General features: G+C 36.2%; 1 protein-coding gene across 2 annotated transcripts in view; it reads right to left on the minus strand.

Annotated features, from left to right (window-relative positions):
• Window positions 1-19,261, minus strand: part of PLCB1 (phospholipase C beta 1) — a 692,666-nt gene that overhangs the window by 229,800 nt on the left and 443,605 nt on the right. For both annotated transcript variants that reach the window (XM_030872578.3, XM_060284359.2), the window contains exon 4: window positions 5,183-5,320. In XM_030872578.3, coding sequence (XP_030728438.1) covers window positions 5,183-5,320 — 138 coding nt within the window. The remainder of the gene's footprint in view (window positions 1-5,182; window positions 5,321-19,261) is intronic.

Genomic DNA, 19,261 nt, shown 5'->3' on the forward strand with positions numbered 1-19,261 from the left:
GGATAGGAATTGGGCAGGTGGGTGATGGGGTGGCCCTCCAGGGGCAAGAACCCAGAGGGAAGACATGCTGAAAATCATTTTAGATTTCTAAATCCAAACAGGGAAGGCTCCACCTCTGTTGCCTTTGCACACAGAGATTCCTCTTTACTAATCCTGAGACAGATTCATTTCTTACTGAAATTCTCTTGATGAAGAGTGATCTCCCATGAGTTACATACTGGATCCCTGAGACCTGACAGTAAACACCAGCATATGGCAATCCTGTGAACCCTGCTCCTGGCTCAGAGCAATCTGTTTTAACCTACACAATGTTGTTTAGGTTGCATGACTGCAGGAAGAAGTAGGCACAATTAGACATCTCTATGTAGCCTCCCACCTCAAAGGAAAGCACAATATTAGAAAGAGGGACTAGAACTGGGCAGGAAGAAGAGAATTATTTTATCTTCAGACTTCTTGGCCAATAGAAAAATTTGCATTGACCTTATAAATCAGTTAACTTGTTCCAATGACACTGTTTTTCGGAGCTGAGGTAAATGATCTGTCTTTTGCAGTCCATGTTAACCCTACCAGTCAGATATTTAAAGAAATTCGCCAACTGGTGTGGATAAAAGGCTTGAGGATTTAATAGTCCTTACTCTCAGCTACTGACTTCTGTCTTTGACACTGAGAAAACAGAAGCAATCAAAAAACATCTACAATTCCCTCTATTACATGGACGATTTACCAGCATCTCTACTGATGGACTCCAGTTTTCCTCCTCTTATTGATTAAATGCCCTTGCTCCTGTCTGAGCACAGCCCCTCTATTTGTGAATAAGAGACAGTCAACAATTTTCTTTTTCTTTGTAAAGGACCAGAGAGTAAATGTTTTAGGCTTTGTACTCCATATGTTCTATGTCATAACTACTCAACTATGTCTAGTGAAAGCAGCCATAGACAACTTGTAAACAAATAGGCATTGTTATGTACCAATGAAACTTTATTTATAAAAACAAGTGGTGGGTCAGACTTGGCCTCAGGCTGTAGTTTACTGAGCCTTGTACTAGATCCTACCACTCTCTTGTCCGCTCAAGGACATGCTCGAGCAATTCTCTGACTCGCTTACATTGTTTTCCCTCCACAGGATCATTCCCACAAGCATACATGTATTTTGTGGTTTCGCCCATCTTAAAAACTATCTCTTGGTCTCACTTCCCCCTTCTAGCAGCTTTCTCATTTTTCCCCTGCCCTTTACATCAAAACTTCTCACAAGAGCAATCTCTTTTGGTTTCTTAATTTGCCTCCACTGATATTCCCCAGAGCCCTTTCCAATAGACTTTGACCCTGCTACTCCACTGTAGTTGCTCTAATCAAGGTCACCAATGACCTCTATATCCTTAAATCCACCAGTCAATTCTTGGCCTTCATCTTACTTGACCTATGAGTAGCATTTGATCCTGTTGATCACTCTCTTCTTTTTGAAACACTTTGCTTACCTGGCTTCCAAACACACATACTGGCCTCTTTGCCACCTCACTGGCTACTCCTTCTCAGCCTACTTTTTCTGATTCTTTCTTATCTCCTCAATCTCTTCATGTTGGAGTATCAGTGACTCAGGTCTTAGACATCTTCTGTATCTACAGTCACTTCCTGGCTGAGCTCATCCTGCCTCATTAAATACTATCTATAACCTGATGACTTCCAAACTGTTGCATTATATTTGGCATTGAACCCCAGGTTCATATATCTAACTGCCTACTCAACATGTTTCTTTGGGTATCTAATAATAATCTCAAATTGAACATAATCAAAGCTGAAGCCTTGTTGTATACCACCAAATGTGTTCTACTTTAAACTTTCCTTATGAAGAAAGTGGCATTTCCATCCTTACTGTCTCTTGCATCAAAACTCTAACATCATCCTTGATTCTTCTCTTTCTCTCACATGCAACATACAATTGCAATTGTTTATGCTCTGGATTCTTCCTTTAAGTAGATGTAGATATAGATATTCAGACCCCTTCTTATCTCCTACATAGCTCCCCCTTGGTCCAAGATACTAATAACCCACTTAAAATATTTCTACAGTTTTTTACCTGATCTCCCTGCTTCCATTATTGCCTCCGCCCTTGTGGTCCATTATTGACTAAAGAGTTAAGTCAGACCAAGTCCACCATCTGCTCAAAACCCTCCAATGGCTTCCATCTCCCTCAAAATAAAAGCCAAAGTCCTTCAAAAGCCTACATTACAATACAAGAAATCGACTTCTGTTGCCTTTGCTAGTTTCCTTTGCTGGTACCTCCACCTTTGCCAGGATTCACGTAGCTGTGCATGGAGGACTGTTGGGAATTGACAGTGGGAGAGTAAAGGGAAGGATGATGGTATTCACCTCCCCCCTGAAGCTCTGAGGAGGGTCAGGGCATCCCAGAGAGGGGGACTGAAGTCCAGGAGTTCCAGGGGTAGCAAATGTGGATGTGTTCATTGGTCCTCAGGGCAGCAGGAGATGCAGGGAGAAGTGTGAGACTCAGAGGGCAAATGTGAAACAAACCACCCATTTTCCAGGTATATTAAAGGGAAGTATCCCTCGAGGGATCAGGGAAAGTCCATCTTCAGGACACAGAGAGTTGGCAAATAATGCTTCATAACAAGAAGAGTGACTTTTACTTAATTGCAAAAGATACCACTCTTTTAGTCCAACTACAGAGGGAAAAATTGAAAGACAGCTTTCTCCCAATCCACCTTTGAAAGGAGTCACTTCTCTTAAAGAATAAATAAAAAATTCAATCTCAAGTGATTTATGTAAGAAAGAAAGCACGCAAATCTGGAATAATATATTTAGGAAAGCTGAAGTCTGGGTTCTGATAAAAAAAATTTTAATCGACTCAAGAGATTTCTCAGGAATCTATGATATTGTTTCAATTGAGCAACTTTCTTCAGATTTTTGCCTTCCCTGAGCACTCCATGAAGAAATAATCCCCTTCCTCCATCCTCATACCCTCTCCTGCTATATCCTTCCACACAGACCTCCATCTGACCCACAGTAAGTGTACTTCATCATCGTGATTTATCTATTTATTTCCTCCAGAATGCTGTGTCCCTGACACTGGAACACAGAAGGCACCTGACAAATATGTGTTGAATGAATGAATGAGCCAGAATCCCTTGGTAAACAATTTTTTCTGAAGACATTTGACTTTTGAAGAAGCTCAGGTTCCTGTCGGGTGTTCTACATAATGAGGGAAACTGTTTCCTTTGGTGCTGGCACTATGCAAGGTACTAGGTATGTTGGCTCCAGAGACTAAACAGAAGGTGTGATGTTATGAGACAGTGCTGACAACTAGAAGGGTGGAAATTAAGCTTTCAGAGTACATGGTGTTTGCAAATTTTAATCTTCTGGCTGAGCAATTTCAATGGAGGAAAAATATCCTATAGAATATCACAGTCTGGGAAGGCAAAACATATTCTGTATCTTCATTAATTATACTAAGCAAGTAGCTGCTGGAAAAACGTCTATAGATTCATTTCTGACAGGGAATACTACAGGGCTCAGTAATCAAAATCCCTAAAGACAATTAGTGAGCAGAAGCCCACAGCGAGGAGGAAATTAAAATGTTTTCAACTCAACCGCACAAAGGTTTAACGCAATATAAGATATGCAGATTGGTTTGTAATATAAAACTATATTCACTCACAGTAAAAGCCTCCCTGAAAGTCACTGTCATTTAGTGAATGCTTTTAACTGAGAGTTAATGAATATCATGAATTGGTCATTTTTTTAAGAAACTGAATATGACTGTATTTCAGGAATGATATTTTTAAAATATTTTAGAAATATTTAGTATTTGTTTATCTATATTCATCCATCCATCCAACCATACATACATATATTGAGAAGTGAAGTGTATACACTCAACAGAATACCAGCAGGTATCAGAATAAGAATGATTGCAAGGCAAGTACAATGCTGTCACACAGACAATGTTTCATTGAACAGAAGTCTCTCTCCAAGCATAAATTATACCATAGAAGTAAATGGGTGACTTGGTTCTTAAAGAGAGAAAATAGATGGGGTTTGTAACACAGTCTTGATGAGGAGTTTCTAAAGACCTCAATGTGTCAAAACTAGTTGGCATTTTATGTATTCCATTATAAGAATTGAAGTTGATGTTATGCAACTTTTGGAAATAAACCTCTACCGTAATCACTGAAGAATTAGAGGTCAGGTCAGATTATCTGGTGTAGCTCAAAAAAATGTTAGAGCACTGAGGCTTAAAAAATTATAGATCATAATGCTCAGGCAATGAACACCAGCATGACATGACCCCATAGTTCTGATCCATGATGTGAGAAGCTGTGTAAGGGCACAGACATGATCTGCAGACTTCAAAGTGTTCCTAGATTCATATTCTTAACTCTGGAAAGAAATTGTATGAAGGGTCAGGATCATCATTAGTATCTTATAAACTATAAACATGGAAAAAGAAACCTTTTCTTTCAATATGTTCATTTCAGTTCCCTTCTAATGGCAGCTGGACATTTTTAGAGAAAGCATCAAACTTGAGTCCAAGTTTCCCAGAAGTTCATAGCTTCTTGTTTGATATATCTTGCCTTTGTTCTAGTTATTTCTGTATGCATCTGAAAGGCCCACTATCTTAGTAAACTAGCAACTCCTTAATGGAGAGGGCCATGTCTAATTCATCTTTCTAGTCCATGGCTGAATAAATATTTATTATTATTTAAAATTGTTATTTAAAATTTTAAACTTTTCATTCTTTCCCATATTAATTGAGCAGCTACTATGTGCATAATCATGGGTTAAGTGTGCACATGGTAAAAGAAGTTAAATAGGTACTGAAATGTCTGCCCTCTAGGAGAGGGATGGAAAGAAGATGGTAAGGCTATAAGAGAAAATAGGTTGGGATAAGATGCTTAGGTGAAATGGAATGTGGTTTCATCTATATTTTCTTTTGCAAAGAAATTATATAAAAAGCCTTATTTTCTAATGTAAAATATCCATTATTCTAAGCCAATGCCATTACTTGGAAGTGTTTGAATTACACTTCTACTTGGCAGCAGAATGATTTTTAGATGGAATTTTAACACATGCTAAATATGACAAAAACTCAAAGTCTTTCATAAGAATCAGGACAATGTCATACGGATTCAGATCGAGGTGACAAGCTTCAGAAGTTTCAATCCACATACCTTGGCCACTTCTTCTTGGAAAGCCACGAGGTTCAAATGGGAGATGTTAACTAAGTCAGGCCCATACACCACTGTTATCATGCGATGTTCCAGGCGCCCGATGTTCCCCACATCCAGAAGTTCACGTAATTTGGGGTCCTGGATAATAATAAATGTTGAAATATTTAGTCTTAGCTAGAGATTTTAGAGCATAATATCAAAAGAATAAGAGTTAGAACGCCTTAAAAACAAAGTTGCCTTTTATTCTTTTTTTTAATTTTTAAATTTTTATTGAAGTATAGTTGATTGACAATCTTGTGTTAGTTTCAGGTGTACAGCAAAGTGATTTGGAGATATATACTTATCTTATATATATATATATATATATGTATATATACTTATATATAAGTATATATATATACTTATATATAAGTATATATACTTATACTTATATATATATATATTCTTTTTCAGATTCTTTTCCCTTATAGGTTATTACAAAAACTGAGTAGAGGTCCCCATGCTATGCAGTAGGTCCTTGTTCATCATCTATTTTATATGTAGTAGTGTGTATATGTTAATCTCAAACTCCTAAATTATCCCTCCCCCCTCCTTTCCTCTTTGGTAACCATAAGTTTGTTCTCTACATCTGTGGATCAATTTCTGTTTTGTAAATAAGTTCATTTGCATCACATTTTTAGATTCCATATATAAGCAATATCATATGATATTTGTCTTTCTCTGTCTGGCTTACTTCACTTAGTATGATAATCTCTAGGTAAAGTTTCCTTTTATTCTTACTAGAAACTGGTATGAGTTGAAGTCCTTCAACCCAGAAAGGCCCAGAGAGGTGAAATAACTTGCCCAAAGGTTGTGAAGAGAGAATTTCTGCATAAAGATTTATGATCCTCAGATCCTCATGGTATTTTTTAATATTATATTTATTTATTTATTTATTTGGTTGTGCTGGGTCTTAGTTGCAGCAGGTGGGCTCCTTAGTTGTGGCATGCATGTAGGATATAGTTCCCTGACTAGGGATAGAACCTGGGTCGCCTGCATTGGGAGCGTGGAGTCTTAACCACTGCTCCACCAGGGAAGTCCCGATCCTCATGGTATTATGCTAAGTGAAATAAGTCAGAAAGAGAAGGACAAATACTGCATGATATCACTTATATATTATTTTTAAAAAGCTGAACTCATAGTAACAGAGATTAGAGTAGTGGTTACCAGAGACTGGAGGGTGGGAAAAATGGGGAGATGTTGGTCAGAGGGTATAAATTTACAGATATAAGATAAGTTCTGGGGATCTAATGTATAGCATGGTGATTATAGTTAATAATATTGTATTATATATTGGAAAAATGCTAGGGGAGTAGATCTTAAATGTTCTCACCACAAAAAAGAAATGATAATTATGTGAGGTGATGGAGGCATTAGCTAACAATCTGGTGGTAATCATTTTGCAATATATAAATGTAACAAATCAACATGCTGTGCACCTAAACTTACACAATATTGTGTGTTAATTATATCTCAATAAAGCTGGAAAAAAGACTTATGGTCCTAAGTCAAGAGCTCTTTCTGTCATACTGTCATTCAGTAACACATTTTTATGTGTCACAATTCTCCCTTTATTTCCTCCAATCATCCCATGAATCACATAGTGAAATGCAAAATCTCATCCTTCTCAATTCATGAACACATTGAAATGAAGAGGGTGGTTTGGCAGAATCAAAACACAACAATGCCACCTAGGGCTGGGGCAGAAACCTAGCTGAGGGTCACAGCATGGACTTTCTCCACACTGCACACTGACAGAGAGGACTGTTAAAGTGAGCCACATGGCGGCACCTGCCATGAATATGTTATTTCAGTTCTATCCTCAAAAAGTACTGGGATTTGGACATAGAGAAATTCTTCAGTCTTTTCAGAGCAAGTTGACTTCTTTGTGACATCATAAGTATGGATCCTTTGGAGATATAGTCCTGCTGGGCAAAGGAGGTTTCCAAACTTTCTGAATTCAAAACAAAATCTACATAGGGCTCCGCCATTTTGGCTGAATTTATTTTCCTTTCATACAGGCCTTGAAGAAGATAAGAGCTTCATGCAGAAAATTAGCATTAAATCAATCACTTAGCAAATTTTCAGCCAGCTTCTGAGCAAGGAATAAATTTACATTCTTATTTATTTAGCTAAATGCTGGGCCAACAGGGCTTAATGACTTAGGCTGGTTATTCTGATCTCCCTTCTGAGGTTTTTATATACAGCACCCTTATAAAGAAAAAGCAAACTTGAAAAAACCAAGAAAGAAACAACAAAACGTTTCCAGCTGAGTTATTTGATTTGGTGACATTAATTCTCTCTTTAGTTAATAAAACTTTCTCCTCTGTTTGGCCGAATGAAGAGAAACATTTTCAGGTAAGTTATGATGAGAGGAAATCCCATTTCAAAGCTGTGCCCAATATAATCAAAATTTCAACTTGACTAACAAGCTGAGAATTTATCAAGAACATCAGGCCTCCTTGAAAGATCAAATGCTATCACAAAAGTATCAATTTGCATGACTTAGAAAAGGAGAGGAACACAGTAAAAAAAATATTAAATAAACACTCATAGCAAAAAGGGAAATGTTTAACATTTTACCATTAATGAAAGATTAAAGGAGAATGTTCCGAAAGAATGGACTTTTTGTGAAGGCTAATTAAAGAATGATACCAGCTGTTCTGTGAAACAACTGCATCTCAGGTTTTGATCACCATTGAGGCAAGTTTCAAAGAGAAAATACATTTGATCAGTACTTAAAAATTTTTTTGTGTGTACTTAGAAGAGAAAAATAAACTTCAGAAACCACCTGAAACTTGTAATTATAAATCCCTAGTGTTAAATCAGTGATTACAAAGTCCACCAATATCTTCGGTTCTACAACATTTAATGGGACAATATTTGGAATTGAATGCACTCTATACTTTGTATCCTTTCTTTCCTTCCATTGACAGCCATGTGACTCACCCTCTGGCTCTTTTCTCTTTCAAGTATTTTCTCTTCCTTCTATACTACTTTGCTGCCTAAGTCACATATCCATTAAAAATACTTTTGCCCACTTATTAATAGTTGATGGATTAAAGAGTGTCACCTCTCAGAACTTCAGGGACTAGGTGTGGGGCTCAGGGATTCATTTGAGTTTTCCTTGAGAAATAGGAACCCCGGGCAAGTACAGAGGACTGAGGGAAGGTGCCTGGAATAGAAGATAATTCTGGAAGAGGGATTCGGGGATTCATACTGTCCCTAACAATACTGTTAGGTACAGTCAACAGGAAGTTTTGGGAAAGATGACCAACTCTTTGTGGCAGTTCTGTTAAGTTTTCCCACTAATGGTTTAATGGTTACATATATATATATATATATATATATATATATATATATATATATATATGGGATTGGAAAGATAATGCAGGCTGGCAAAATGATGATGATGACTGAATCTGAGGGGTAGGTATTTGAGGGTTCATTGTTATATATCTATCTACATCTGAGATAGTTAACATTTATACATCAATAATAAATTTTTAAAAAGTATTGAGCATGAACTGGAGGAGCAAGAAATTTTAGAAATAAAATTTAGAAATTCAAGAGAAACCACAATATTTTAAAGAGAAACCACAATATTTTAAAGTTATGTAGTTCTGAAAGCAAGCAGAGAAATCGTTTAAATATATAACAAGCAACTTTCTTACTAATACCTTTTCTTGGTGATGGATCATACTAATTTTTAAACTATATTTTACTTTCTTTTCCATCATTAATCATTTTATTTCTCTTTAAAATTGTACCTTTTCTTCATCTATTTCATTTTTAACAACACCAAACATGGTTATGTTAGAAATCTCTCTTAAGACATGACTTCACTTTTCTTTTTACCTGTACTGTTTTCTATTCTGAACACAACATCCCAAGCTGATGTGGTGGCTTCAAATCTCATTCCTCATTACTGAGCAGACTGTTATGTGAAGGGTATAGTTGGAAAAGGTCTCTGTCCTTTCAAGTACCAAAAGTTGCCCTCAGTTGTTTTCAGCAAAGGAGACCCTCAGAGAATAGGCAAAAGGGGGAAATTATCTAGAAGAATAAACAGCAAAGGCACTCAGTGTTTGGAGAAACTTGTAAGTGGAAGGATTTAAAGTAAACATGTCTAGGGAGTTCCCTGACAGTCCAGTGGTTAGGACTCGGTGCTTTCACTGCCCGGGGTTCAATCTCTGGTTGGGAACTAAGATCCCGCAAGCCACGTGGGATGGCCAAAACAAAAACAAACAAAAAATAAAGTAAATATGTCTAAAAAATGGTTGTCTCTCGGGAGTTGTTTCTCCGGTCTGGGGATATGGGTGGCTGCATTTCAAAAACAAACAAAATCAAAATATGTTGTAACAATAACAAAAACCTATAGACAGTTTGCATAAAAACCACCCTCTTCCCAAAATCTGTTCTACTAAGGAATCTTATTTCTGTTTCTCATTGATTGAACCTCCTGACCAGTTTTCAGAAAAGGATTTACCTACGTAGGTTACTACCAAGTTCAAACATATTTCTTGGTCCCTGCAATGATATAAATTCTTTGAAAATTTTACAAAGAAAACAAGCTATCCCCACAACTCTATAAAAATGTCCGATATCTCTGTTGCAGAACACTAAAGAATATAGCTCAGAAAAAAAAAAAAGAGGTGAGGTGAACTTGAAATTTCATAGTTTCACTAAGCTGGCACTCAGGCCTGCTTTCCCCAGAGAATCTCCTACATGTGTCTCCACAATTGGAATTAGCCAGACCAACTAAGAATCCTGGCAGCTATAATTTAAGTATAATTTTAATGTTAAGTGAAGGATCATCTCTATTCATTCCCATAAGTGTTACAAAATAAAGACTGTCTGACTAAATAAGTTCATTTTCTCTTAATCATTAGGATTCGTGATTAAATTACTTCAGTTCTGCTGCAAAGAAAGCAAAGTTGCTCAGATTAATGATTCCCATTTCTAGGTAATAGGCAACTGAAGAAAGTCAAGACCCATCTACACCTGAGACACAGGTATGCATTATATAATTATAACATTTCATTCGACAAAATAGAAATTAATAAAAAGGATAATCACATGCTAAAAGATGATTTTTAAAAGAGTCAAATCCCAGTTTCAACCTTCATTCCTTAATATATATGACTTTCAAAGAAAAGCTATTTTATTTGTATGTCAGATATATGCAAAATAAAAAAAAAATCTTTCAAGACCTTAGATTTCATTTTGATACCAAAAACATTCTTGGTGCAGAAAATATACCTCACTCATTTTTCATTCCCATAAAATATATCTTTACTGGATGTTAGGCTTATTGAAGAATTTGCATATTAGGTTAATTTTATTCCCAGCACTTAATACAATATTTTTGATCTGAATTAAAATTATATAGATGTAACTTTAATCCATCATTCAGATAAAGAACAAGGTATATAAAAGTCTTTCTATTAACACTCAGTACAACAGTCAGAAATGAAAGAGATAGATTCCTTGTTAGATTAAAATGACATTAGCATGCTTATGCTTTATTTAAATCTGTTGTGAAAGAAAGATATAAACTTATGTCAAGGGTGGTTTTCCATCAAGGTTTTGAATTTAACATTTGCCTTTTGGAAAATAAAACATAGATGAACAAACCCCTTGGAATCAATACTTATTCTCACATCTCTCATTGCAAAAGTTTTGCTCTTTTTTATGAACGTCATGAGGAATGCTATTCTCTTCTTCAGGATATACCAGTAGTTTAGGCAGCTCACACAGCCAGCAAGCCTTTTCAGATAAAAGTTTCCACTTGCATGGATTTTTAACTCTGAAATGCGGTGCCATGAACATTCTCCTACACAGAAGGGAAGACTTGGAGGACGTTGTTTATCCATTTTATCCTGTAAGTGAGGACGGGGGCGGCTTGAATAGTTTTCAGCTATTTCTTTAGATGGAGGAAATAGAAAAGTGAGAACAGACTGACTATGACAAAGAAAAGTGACTATGGGCAAATACTAGAAAGAAAAAGAGCAGTACAGTCCTTCATATCTCGCAGAGGCATTATCATAACAAGATTATTTATACTTGTTTGGATAGAGTGGTGATGAAGTTGTATACACAGTCTTCACTGCACTCATGGGAGGCCTCCATGTACAAGTAAAAAAATCTATTGGAGGAGAAGAAAACATTTAGTTGGCCTGGCTATGCATCTCCATCCAAAATAAAGTGTCCTGAAGGTGCCAGACATGAGTTTATTGAGCTAAAAACTAACAGACTGTTCAAATCTAAAAGAAAAAAAATACTTTAGAAGAAATGTAAATGCAATCACCCTGAAAAATATTCCCCTTGATCATAGGCATATCCATGCAGCTAAAATTTTGTTTATCCTTGGGAATGGCTACAGAGGAGAGAGAGATAAATTCAAGGAAAATCTCCAACTAGCATTCTAGTGATTAACGTAAAATTTAACCGCTTGAGGTTTTCCTCCTTTCAGTGAACAATCTCAGGGTGTGGTTTTAACGTAGTTTCAGAGTTATGTAGTTTCAAAGAATGAAGAGAAAGAGGAAGTGGGTGCTGGAGGCATTCAGCCAGCTGACACTCAGAAGGAGAATAAAAAGGGGATTAAAATAAGCTGCCTGGATTCCTGGGAACAAGTAAGTCCCAGAATGTAGAGATGTCCAAGTGATACTTGTTAGAGCTGCACAAATGCTGTTATTTCAAGAAGTTGCATTATCTGAGCTAGGTTCCTAGGTCGCAGTACACATGCTCAAGGATGCTTGTCTTGATGCTTCAGAAACAGACCTGGGTCAATGATCTGGGGGCAAGTATTGATACATTACTTTGGAGGTGATCACAGGAAGTACAATGAGAGAGTAAGACAAGGAGGAAAGAAAGCCAATTGATAGCATGTTTACAGTATGTAGGATATAGAGCAGATTACCACTTTGGGCAACTGAGGCTCAATCCAACTAGCACAACCCTAAGACTGTGTGAACATACCCCCAAGGATCCTGGAAACTGGAGTACCGACCTGTCAACTCCCACCTCTTGTTGATGGAGCATCTCTCCTGGGAGGCCCACTCCCTTGCATTACGGCCAGAAAACATTCTCAGGACTATGTAGGAACTCTACAGGTGAACGCTGGGGTGGGCCAGTGGAATATGAGTGCACAGAAAATGTCTGTTACACTGTTGAAGGAATGACTGTAAGAAATAAAATTTGGTCCTGATATTGATTAATCTTCATGTATTCTATGGGATCTACATTTGAAGGAATTTCATTAGGGCAAATAGATTTAGATTCCTAACTGATCAGTTCTATAAAAAATAATAAATATAGCCACAGTAAGTTCTAATTAGTAATCGTTTGTCAAGCACCATCCTAGCTGTTCTATATTTTTCCCTCTGCTTCATCTGCAAACTAATGTTGAAAGGTAGCTATGTTTTTCTTCCCCTCAGTTTGCAAATGAGAACTCTGAGGTTTGGGGGTTGGTAAAGTAATTTGCCCAGTTTTGTAAAATGGGGGAAGGAAGATTTGCCACCGGGTATAGTGGATCATAAAGTCTAAGCCCTCTCTGTATCACATTGTGTTAAAAAGCGTAGCCAATTTGATGGAGCTGATATAAAAATAGTGCAAATATTTCAAATGGCAGAATAAACAAATAAATCAGCATCCATTCAAGTCATCTCCCTTAGTGATATTTTAGGCAGTTCCTAAAAATACAAAATAATCCGAATGTGAAATTAAAATAGGAAAGAAATATGGTCTAGTGGTACCACTTGTCTTGCTAGAAAAGAATGGAAGCCAAACAGCCAAGTTCAATCATCATTTGTACAGTAATCTTTACTGAAAGTCAAAGTGCATGAAATATATAGCAGTTTTTTTAAAAAAGTCAGTGGGAAAAGAAGTGAGCTTCCTCCTCCTCATGGAGTCAGTATTTGTCAAACTTAAAAATTCTAAAGTATAGATAGCTTGTCATTCATGTTTCAAACTCTCCCCAGGCCTTCTGTGACACATGCAACCACCTAACTCCCAGCAAAATTCATATACACCGTCATTTCCACTCCAGTGCATAAAAAGCCACATGTCCTGAGGGCTAGCGGTGTGTGCAAAGCAGGCAATTAGTCCGCATATGCTCCGTCCCGGTTAAAATCCCCCACAGAGCGGGTGACATGCATTACATTTTGGGGAGTGGGGTGGGTTGAGGGGGAGGGTGGTGCTTCTGGGTAAGTTTCATTATCATTGTTTCCAAGTTTTAGAATAATGAAGCCTGTTTGTTAAAAGAATGCAGATAATATTTGGGTAAGTTTCATTATCATTGTTTCCAAGTTTTAGAATAATGAAGCCTGTTTGTTAAAAGAATGCAGATAATATTTACTAAGTTCTCTCTGGTCCATGAGTCCTTTAATTGGTGAGATATTTTTTTTTTTTTCCTATTTTGTTGTGGGATTTACCTCCTTATATGGTATTTGATACAATTAGAGGGCACCAAAGGGGCTTCTGAAACCTCAGAACAGAAGCGAAAATCAAGCATATTAAAAAAAGAAGGCCCAACAATTCCTCAACAATGACAAATACAAACAATGCTCCCTTTGCAGTTTCTGGAAAATCCACGTGCTTAGCGTAGATGCTAAGGACTTCTGACACTTTGAGGGAGACAGCAGAAATTGTATCCTGTCTATCTGACTCTGAGTTTCAGATGCGCCAATTAAAAGCAATGTAACCTCGTGAGTTTTCTTAATCCTTCTGACTCAGTTCCTCTGTTACCAGAATAAATGAATAATTATATGTTAAGTGCTCAGGGCAGCACATAACAAGCTGTGAGTATGTGAAAAATAAATCAATAGCCTGAAAATGAAAGACAATATAGGGGCATCTACTGAATAATTTAATTTCTTATGGACACCAGAACATGTTACTACAAATATATATATGTACATATATATACACACATATATATATTTACTTACTTTGTGACTTATCAAGCAAGACATATATTTGTATTTACATTTATTATCTATTTATTATATTATATTTAAACACACACACTTTTCTTTTATATTTTCCTTAATTTGCTCTTCCATGGGAAGCATAATTTAAAGAGTGCTAAAAGACATTTCTAGAACTTTTATGTTTCTGGCTCCTGTGTTCAACTAGCTTTGAAAATTAGGCTATTTTTTTTCTCTGAGTTTCAGCTTAGTTTTTACTCAATATGGATGATAATAATGTCTTCTCACCTTAAAGCATTAGTGTGGTAATCAAAATTGAATCTGCAAACTGTACTGTGTCACGTATAAAGAAAGAATTCACATATTTTTGTGGTGACTGATGTAATTAATTTATTTTAAGTATGACATGAAAAATAGCAGTGAAAAATTGTCAGCTGTTTATCTTTTTCTTATTAAAATTATAAAAGGGATATAGGAGCTTAAAGGAAAGAAATTTTCCTGTCAATTTGCTATAGGTAACTAAAGGAGTTTGAAGTAAATAGATAAGTTATCTAGCAGTGTCTAAATATAGATATGAATGTGTGTCTACTAAAGGTTCTAAAAATATTTCAAGATTAAATATTATTTGATTTTCACATTTATCTCTTTGTTTTATTTATATCTCTTTTATTTTCCGTTACTCTAGATAAATGAGTTAACTATATTCCATAATGAATAAAGATCAATAATGTATTATTCCTTCAGAAACACAGGTATTATAAAGCTCTTTATAATTCAAAGTCTGGAGGAGGTTTGATGTCTACTTTTATAAGAAATAACAAATAGCATCTAAATAAGCCCTGTCTTAAATATGCCTTTTTATGTGTGTGCTTCTCTTTGAAAGTAAGAAAATGTCTTCTAAAATTCTTTGCTATCCATCCATCAAAATAATCCAACATTACACATGAAGACCAAAGTTGTCATCTCAACTTTCCATGAGAAAACAATTATCCTGAGAGTTATCTGAATGTGTCTAGTCAGTAAAATCAGGCAGGTTAATAATATCCCCATGCCATTACGGTATCACCAAGATTGCTAGTACAATTCTAAACCGAAATGTAAAAAGAATTCAATGAGTTATGAAGCTCTCAAAATTTTACAAAAATTGTACAAAAAAACAAGTAAGTATTCCCAGGACGTTAGTAGCCAATTCTTTGCATTTTACTTGTCGACCTGCACTAATCAGTTTTGAAGTAATTTATTTTAACTTTGTTCTCAAATATCATTTATCCCTCTGTCATCTTTTCCCTCCTTCCCACTCAGTCATCTTTTCTCTCCCCTACCAAAGTATTCCCAGGGGGATTTGTAAAGCCTTTGGAAACTGGCAAACTACATATTTTTATATCATCTTAAGAAGACAACATTTGAGGCATGGACTGTTTTAGGATGAACTGTAATGTAACCCAGTTTCATATAAAGATAAATCATCCTACTGTCAAGGATCAATTCAAATTATTCCACTTCTTGAGTTCTCCGATTCATTCAAATACTTGCTTTATGATTAATTCATAGCAAACACTGACTTAGGGACTCAAGAAACAGAGTAGTCTACAAAGTGGTAGTAAGAGGATTCAAGCACTTTCCTTGCTTTTCTTTTAACAATTCCCACTTGATACCTTCTTGCGAAATATACTGTAGAAGATATTGGAAGATTCGCTCAGAGTTTCACTTCAATCTAGTGATTTCCTAGCATTGTTGGCTAATTTCAACAATTAAGTACAAAAAATGGATTGCACTGAGCCATGAATAGGTTGCCTCTCATGGTATGCTGGTACATGTTTAAGGCTTTCAAAGGAAAAAATCCCAACAAAACCCAAAAACCCAAGCAAACAAACAACAAGAACAAAAACCCCCATATCCCTGAATTGTAGCACTTACCACTTTTCATGATGTAAATACTGCCACTATAGCCAATTTTAAACTACCCAAATAACATCATTGGATTCAGAAGTGGAAAGAGATGTACAGATGTGCTACAGATGTAGAACACTATTATATAATATTTCACTGTACAGATACAAGAGCTATAAATAGCCTGAAGATCATAGATAATCATAAAATATAACAAAATAAATAGAAAGTGATAAGTGTTGAGTATTTATTATCTATGTTTTTAATATAATTTATTTAGTGGCAAATTCATCTTATTTAATTTATAATAATGGCTGTGTTTAACAACCATTAGCACATTTACCAAAAATTTAACAATTGACTATCATGAACTGGTATGAGCTGGCTCCAGCTCGTCACTGGTTGTGTCCAGAGGTGGTCTATAAAAGTTAAAAGAGACTGCTATGTTTCTGGGAAATAGGGAAACGTGTCTGTTTGAACAGCATCACCCCAAATCTCTATAGGCATCAATTTATCTATTTTAGCTTCTTTCTGGTTTTCTTTCTGGTTGGAGATTGCTTCGCAATTGCTTTATTGTCACAGATTGCTCTCCTCGGGACTTATCTGACACATGTAAGAGGACCTCACTCTGGGTACTCCCCTAGAATGGTTCTGTTGGGTAGATCCCAGCTTCCTGGGCTCTAAACCTATAGGGCTGGGTCCTGGGCTCTCACCTTCAAATACAATTATAGTCCAACTCAAAGTGAAATGTAATAAGAGCATTTCACTCCAAAGTACAATGACTAGCATGGTTTTCTCCTCGTTAGAGAGTCTGGTTGTCTAGAGACACTCTGCTATTGACAGATGTTCCAAAGGCTCCTTTGTGGAAGAACATTTAGAGAGTTCCTAGTGTTTGTGGGCATCTGCCACAAGTTCTTTATTCATCCTGTGAACAAATGCTTATAAGTACCTGCTGTTTACCTGGCATGGTGCTGGTTGATGAAGCTACATTAGGGAAAGAAAACAGATACTATACACCCTGGTGATATTTATAATCTGGTTAGGACACAAGCATTAAATTAATCAAAGAGTCTCTAAATAAACAAGACAGAGCTTGTTATGATATATTTAATGGAATAAGGGAGGGCTTCCTTAAAGGTGTATTAGGTGAACTAAAATTTGAAAAATGAGGAAGAGTCTTAAGCAGGTAAAGGAAGAGTAGTAAGAAGCCCTTCAGTCGGGGAAACAGCATATGTAAATGCCTTGTGGGTGGAGGAAGACAATCAAGTAAGAGAAAGTTCAAAGCAAGAGAAAGTTCAAAGCGGGAAGGGAGTTTGCGTGAAATGAACCTGGGAGATAGGTAGGGAGCCAGACTATACTAAGAGGTATGGTCTGTGCTGCTTAGGGAGTTCTAAGCCTTTGAACAAAGGGAAGCCATTGAATAGGTTCAAGCAGAGGAAGAACACGGTGTGATTTGCTAGAACATAGAGGACAGATTGGAAGGGAGGCACTTGCAGCATTTCAGGGGCATCGTGGTGTAGCTGCACACATTTGAAAGACATGGAAGAGGCAAAACTAGCTTGACCTGATGTTAGATTGGGTATTGGGATTGAAGAGATGGAGGTATTAGCAGGTTCTGAACAACTGAGACGTGGTGTAGCCAAGAGACACAGGGACACCTGGAGAAGGAATAGGTTTGAGGGGAGTAGATGGTATGGTAATGAGTTGGGTTTTTAATACGCTAAGTCTGAGGTGCTTTGGAGACTATTCCTGTTTGTGGTTCATAAATCCAATTGCAAAAGCCTTATCTACCAGAGAATGGCTACAGAAACAGAGCCCCTGATTTCAGTTTTATTCTGGATAGAACTCTAAATACAGCAAAAACAACCTGAAGAGTAAGATGCCAAGTGGATTTGTTACACTTTCTCCTCTTACATGGATTTTGGGTCATTGTTCTTTAATCCCTCAAATATTTTTTTTCCTTTGATTCACATCATTAAAATCACTTTATATTTATCAAAATGTAGCCCCAGGAAGCTAAATGAAGTATGTACATTTAAAGAACAGCTTCTAAAGGACTTAAAGAGAGGTGATACATTTTGGATAAGTCTCCACAGAAGAAGATGTTAACAAAGATTTCTGTGCATTGTTACATTCAATAGTGGAAGTGGGTGATTGAATTATAAAGGTACTTCATCAAAAACACTGATTTCTAAGGCTATTATGTTCTATGAGGGTGGTTCTGAATAGTGATTTAGAACAAAAAAAGCATCTTTGAAGTGTGATATATTAGATGTTTATGTAACTATAACAAAAGAACTATAAATTTCATTATGAATTTGATTTCCCCAAATCCAAGTGATTTGCAAAACTCTTAAATATTTTAGTAATATTTTTAAGGCAACATATAAAACAAAAATCACTTAAGCACATAGGATGGAATTTTATTCAGCTTTTAAAAATCATGTTGATGGTGTAATATTAGGTATAAAAGCAACCCTAAGAACTTGTACACATGGCGTTAATTCGGTGCAACTATAAGTACAGAGAGCACTCAAAAGAAATATAACAAACTATTAGCAATGCTCATATCTACATTGTAAGATGCTATTTTCTTTTTTCAGATGAAAATAACTTCTGAATATGAAGATGTGGCATACACTTATTAAAAAATTCAAGTAATTTAGAAAAGGATAATGAAATAAAATTAACTCTGAATTCTACCACCCAGAAGCAACCACTGAAAACATGTTGGAAAACATCTTTCTAGATCAGTGTTGCCTAATACAACTTTCTGTGTTGATGGCATTGTTCTGTATCTGTGCTGTCCAATATGGTAGCCATTAGCCACAAGTGCCTATAGAACACTTGATATATGTCTATTGCAATTGAGGAAGTTAATTTTTAATCTAATTTAATTTAATCTGATTTAAATTAATTTAAATTTAAATAATCATGTGAGGCCACTGGTTGGCAAGTTGACTGTGTAGTTCTAAACATTTCTCTAAAGGGAACCCTCCTGCACTGTTAATAGGAATGTAAAGTGATACAGCCACTATGGAGAACAGTATGGAGGTTCCTTAAGAAATTAAAAACAGAACTACCATATGACCCAGCAATACCACTACTGGGCATGCACTCTGAGAAAACCATAATTCAAAAAGATACATGTACCACAATGTTCATTGCAGTACTATTTACAATAGCCAGGACATGGAAGCAACCTAAATGTCCATTGACAGAT

This window comes from Globicephala melas, chromosome 15, assembly GCF_963455315.2.
Source record: "Globicephala melas chromosome 15, mGloMel1.2, whole genome shotgun sequence".
NCBI lineage: Eukaryota > Metazoa > Chordata > Mammalia > Artiodactyla > Delphinidae > Globicephala > Globicephala melas.